At 47.4% G+C, this 4,767-nt stretch overlaps 1 protein-coding gene across 1 annotated transcript; it reads right to left on the minus strand.

The window, feature by feature from the left end:
• Nucleotides 1–47: 47 nt before the first annotated feature.
• Nucleotides 48–4,685, minus strand: LOC104914506 (serine/threonine-protein kinase 38). Its single transcript, XM_019623270.2, has 6 exons — nt 4,570–4,685; nt 3,799–3,931; nt 1,906–1,957; nt 1,639–1,761; nt 1,292–1,375; nt 48–265 (listed from the first exon to the last, which is right to left on the minus strand). The coding sequence occupies exons 2-6, from the start codon at nt 3,927–3,929 to the stop codon at nt 101–103; spliced, it is 555 nt and encodes a 184-aa protein (XP_019478815.1). The 5' UTR covers nt 3,930–3,931; nt 4,570–4,685; the 3' UTR covers nt 48–100.
• Between the last annotated feature and the right edge of the window lie 82 nt (nt 4,686–4,767).

Below are 4,767 nucleotides of genomic sequence, written 5' to 3' on the forward strand. Positions count from 1 at the left end.
AACACCCCCCCCCCGACAAAACAGCAAAGGTAAAAAAACAAATGAATCTACAAACCCCAGTCCCTGATCATACTTGTAATTAGAAAGAGATTAGAAGCCCTCAGAGGGAAGGAAAGCAGCCTTTTGACTTCGTGCAGTTACCTCCAGGCAGGAACTCCATGATAAGGTAGAGGTTCAGCTTATCCTGAAAGCTATAGAACATCTTCACTACCCACAGGCTGTCTGCTTCCACAAGGATGTCCCGCTCAGCACGGATGTGGCCAACCTGAAAACATGTGTGCATTTCATTAATTACAAGCCCGTGTTTTTATTAATGCTTTAATGTCATGGGAAATTCAAGTTTTACACTGATGCTGCTATATCCCTGCATGTTCTTCCCCAGTCTGGGAAATCCTATCGAGCACCAACTCCACATCAGCCTTCAGCAGGAAGATCTTAGAATCATAGAATCAGATGTGTAAGACCCTTTTATATTCAGAGAAGTTCCCACTGAAAAGCTTTCAAGGTCTGCTGCCTTTGGACATTTGTACCTGAATTACTGCCAAGCATTAACATACACACAGGAGGGCAAGACAGCACTAACCCCATTATTTTAAGCAAGGATACAAGCAAGAGAAATGTAAACCAAGCCATAGTGTCCCATATAGAAAGGGACACTACATTTTAATTCTCAAGTCTCAAAGGATTCGGATTGCCTTCAAGTCAGAAGTGCACATGCAATGAAGGATTCTACTAAAAACATTTATCTCAGAACTGCTTCAGTAACAGACTGCTCCAAAACGGAACGTATTGCCATGGGAAAATTCAGAAGGGGAAACACGTGGTCGATTATATAAGCAACTGAATCATATATACAGAAGTATCTCCATGTTTATGAAGATCTCTCACAACTGGGTGCCTTGAGAACCAGCTCTTTTCTAAGCAGCCTGAGTGTCTTTCAGGCCCTTGCTTCAGCTCCTTCCAACAGCCTGAAAGCACAGCACCCTTTGGCAGCGCTGCACCAAGCAAGCACAGCACTGCTGGGTTCGGTACAAGTGTGTTCAGACATGGAATCCAGTTCCTGGTTTTATGACCACACAGCACCTCCCAGATTCATCGCAGTGCTGAACAAGAAACGACTGCCTGACAACATTCCCATTTCCTCCATGCAAAATAGGGAAGAAAGAGGCACGCTGCTGCTTTAGCTAGTAACCCTAAGATGCCCATCACTCCCTCTACACACACGTCACAATTACCTCCCAAAGTCACCCAAGGCACAGAAGTGGCACTGCTAGTTAAGGCAGCTATTCACCTGCTCTTTCTCCAGCATATCAGCTTTACGCAGGATTTTCATGGCATAAACGTGGCCCGTGTCTTTCTTCTGGACGAGACGCACCTAGAAATGGCATACAGCTCGAGTCAGACACAGCACTGTCACCCCACCTCTCCACAAATCTGGGTCTCAGCTCCCATTTCACTCAGTTGTATCAGACTACCCAAACCCAAATCATTGTACAGTGCATGGCAACGGCAAGGAAGCTCTGTTAATTCCAAGAGATTAAGTCATTTTAACAGACTTCAACTGGTGTAAACTACGTAAGCCTTTAGCAAACAGCAGTGCCACGTGAAGATGCTTGTAGTCATCCTTCCTGGACCCACCTCTCCAAAAGCTCCTCTGCCTATTACTTTTAAAGACTCGAAGTCCTCCAGGCCGAGCCTTGTTCTCTTCAGGCGAAGGAACTCGGTCTCCTTCTGTGCATGTGCTGATCTCCTGATCCTTTTCTGCAGTTCAGGGAGAAGAAAACACAGCTCTGCAGTTGCGATCCGTGCAGTCACAGCAATTCCATGTAAAGATGCTAGACCGCCATTTGTACAAAATTCCCTCCTACTACCTAACCATTACAATGATTTTCCCATATTAATTACCTCCTCATCTTTCAAGCCTTCTTCTTCCATCATTTGTTCTAGCTTCTTTTGTCTGAAGGAAAAACAGACATCAGCAGAAAGAAGTTGAATCCTTGAACATTTTCTCTTAATCAATGCACATACACAGCTCTGGTCTCTGCCTGCTGTGAAAGGAGTAACAAACGTACATGATCCATAACAGAATCAGATACCAAAGTAATTCTGAGGAACCTACTACTGCTGCTTTACCATTCTTCAGCAATTTCCATCTCTACATCTGATAATCCAAACCTGCCTGAGTTTCACACGTCTGATTCAGGTGTACATTTTCACTGTATGGAACACAGACCGAGGAGATGTGAGGTCAGTTCCTGCTCCTATCTTCAGCAGCTCTGAGACCAAAGCCACATAAACACTTAAGCATCAAAGTCTCACTTCTTCCAGGGACACATCTGTGGATCTGGACCACAGTTTCTCTGCATCTCAGATGCATCAATGCCAAACGTCACTCTCTATTTCCTGATACTGCAAATATTTGAGAAAAGGAAATATATGCCAGAATATATCTTCCCACCTAAGAAAAATCAGATAGCAACTGCAAGCAAAGAAGGAAACAAGATTTCAGAGAGGAGAAGGAGTTCAGGGAACACATGCTGCGATTATTGGGATCTCCTTCCCAATACTGAGTGCATTCACAGCTGGCTGAAGTGGGGTTGTGAGTTTTGGGGTTTACTTTGGTTTGGTTTCTCCTGTCCTGTGCAAATTCCTTCAGTGCAACACAACAAGTGTGCTGAATTCCCTGACTTTGTGCAAGTCATTCTTGACAAGATCCCCTTCTGACCCCTGTGCCACTGCGCAGCTGCTGCGATGCAATAATATTTTGGGCTATCACTTCCACCATCAGGCACATTTCAACTGCTTCACCCTCACTGCAGTGCCCAGACGTCTCATCTCACACTCAAATAAAGCAGACTCAGCACAACCGAACGATGCTGAAATCCCCCTGAGCAACCGAAGCAGATCCCACCTGCACTTCAGCTCCAAACTGCACATCCACACATGCATCAGTTGTGGAAAGAAAAGCAAACGCAGAACTTCTGAACGATGCTTTTTCAAAATTTTAAGTTAAGCAGAAAAAAAGCCTCACTGAGGTTCTGGGAGCAGACAATAGCACTCATAATAGAAAGCCAGGAATTAAATCAGTGATATTTTCTGTTTGGATTAGACCTCAATCTCTCTTTAAAGCGAAGCTTAGAAGAAAACGCATACACAAGACAATCTTTATTTCTAAACTGCTTCCACGTTTCTGCAGTTATTGTCATTACCAAGCAGTCCTCTTGGATTGAGCTCAGATTTTGGCAGTGAGTCTGCAGGCAAACAAACACTGAACCTCTTAGAAAATTCTGATTATAGGCTGCATGGCAAACTGGGAGCACTGCAGACATCTCTGTGCTACAACTCGAGGGTACCCAGCAAATTAGAGGCTTCTAGCCAAAGGAAAACAAAATTAACACTTGTCAGTGCAATGACTTGGTATATTATGGCCAACCAGCTTAAGGGGGTGCGATGGTTAATTCAGTTAACTCAGACACACAAAGGCAGCACTGGGTGACAGCAGTGCCAGGTGATGGTGGTGCACAGGCAGCAGTGCTGGGACTGCCACAGCCTCCCAGCCCTCTCTGCAAAGAAACAACAGAAAGATGTGGGCTTTCTACCTCCAAACCACACTGGAACCAACCCAGGCACGTCTTCTACTCAGTCCCATAACCTGACCTGATGGACACGAGGTACGTGTCCCTGTGCATTGCAGGGAGCAGGACCAGCTGACTGCTGAAGGTCCCTTCCAACTCAACAATTTCTATGATATACTGTGATTTTAAGCTCGCTCGCAGCCCTACCCCTGCGTGCCGTTACCTCATCTCTCGCTCTTCGTGCTGTGCTATGAGGTTGCTGTAGAAGTTCTCCAGCGTCACCTTCGTCATCGTCACCCGCTCCTTGGTGTGGTTGCTCATAGAGGAGCACGGCGTCGGGCCGGTCATGGCCATGGCTGCGAGGACAGGAGGAACAGGTGACAGGAGCAGCACACAGCCCTCAAACCAGAGAGGTGCTCAGGAAGGAGATGCTGGAGCGCAGAGACCAGAGGGGACGTGAGTGAGACACAAACAGCACAGCTGCCCGAGCTCAGATTGAGCAGGGGAAAAGTCTTACAAAATAAAGGTAAAGCCAGGCTTCCTGTTTTGCACATTTTTGACCTGAGAATAAGAGGGAAGGAAACTTAAGAAACACGGTGCCCCAGAAACCACAATTTCAGGCAGCACTGAAAGCAGTCATTGTCCCCAGCGGCTTCTCAGCGTTCCTCTGCTAACCGAGGAGCTCCTGTGCCCTCGCTGTGATCTCATCCAACTCCCAAAAGCCAACCAAGGAAGGAGAAGGGCAATGCTGCTTTGGAGAACTCTCCATTCACACCGAGTCCACGGGTTGAACACCCACAGTACTTTGCTTCACATAGAATCACAGAACCACAGCATCACCACGGTTGGAAAAAACCTTCAAGATCACTGAGTCCAACCATCCCCCATCCCCAATAGTTCTCACTAAACCACGTCCCTCAACGCAACAACAGCCGCAGCCGGGACTCTTTTAGGGAACACCTGGGCGCACACTCGGCCGCATCGCTCTGCTCACCGAAACGCAGCAAAACGCGGAGATTTGAGGCAAAAAATTCAGCCTTTGGGGGAGCGTTGCGGGCGCTGCTCCCATTGACCGCACGGCGCCCCGTTTGTGAGCCCGACAGCCGCGGAGCGCCGCTTGGTTTCGTTTCCCGCGGAGCGGAGAGGGAGCGACTCAGGAGCCGCAGGTGGGGGGGAGGGAGGGAAAAAATAG

Source organism: Meleagris gallopavo, chromosome 28, assembly GCF_000146605.3.
Source record: "Meleagris gallopavo isolate NT-WF06-2002-E0010 breed Aviagen turkey brand Nicholas breeding stock chromosome 28, Turkey_5.1, whole genome shotgun sequence".
NCBI classification, from domain to species: Eukaryota; Metazoa; Chordata; class Aves; order Galliformes; family Phasianidae; genus Meleagris; species Meleagris gallopavo.

Bases quoted from the DNA above. Each gene is read 5' to 3' on its own strand.
- LOC104914506 (XM_019623270.2), bottom strand. From the start codon at position 3,929: ATGGCCATGACCGGCCCGACGCCGTGCTCCTCTATGAGCAACCACACC. The intron at 1,958-3,798 runs GTAACGGCACGC...TTTTTCCTTCAG, and splicing joins CACGAAGAGCGAGAGATGAG to ACAAAAGAAGCTAGAACAAA. The intron at 1,376-1,638 runs GTGGGTCCAGGA...TGCCATTTCTAG, and splicing joins GCAGAGGAGCTTTTGGAGAG to GTGCGTCTCGTCCAGAAGAA.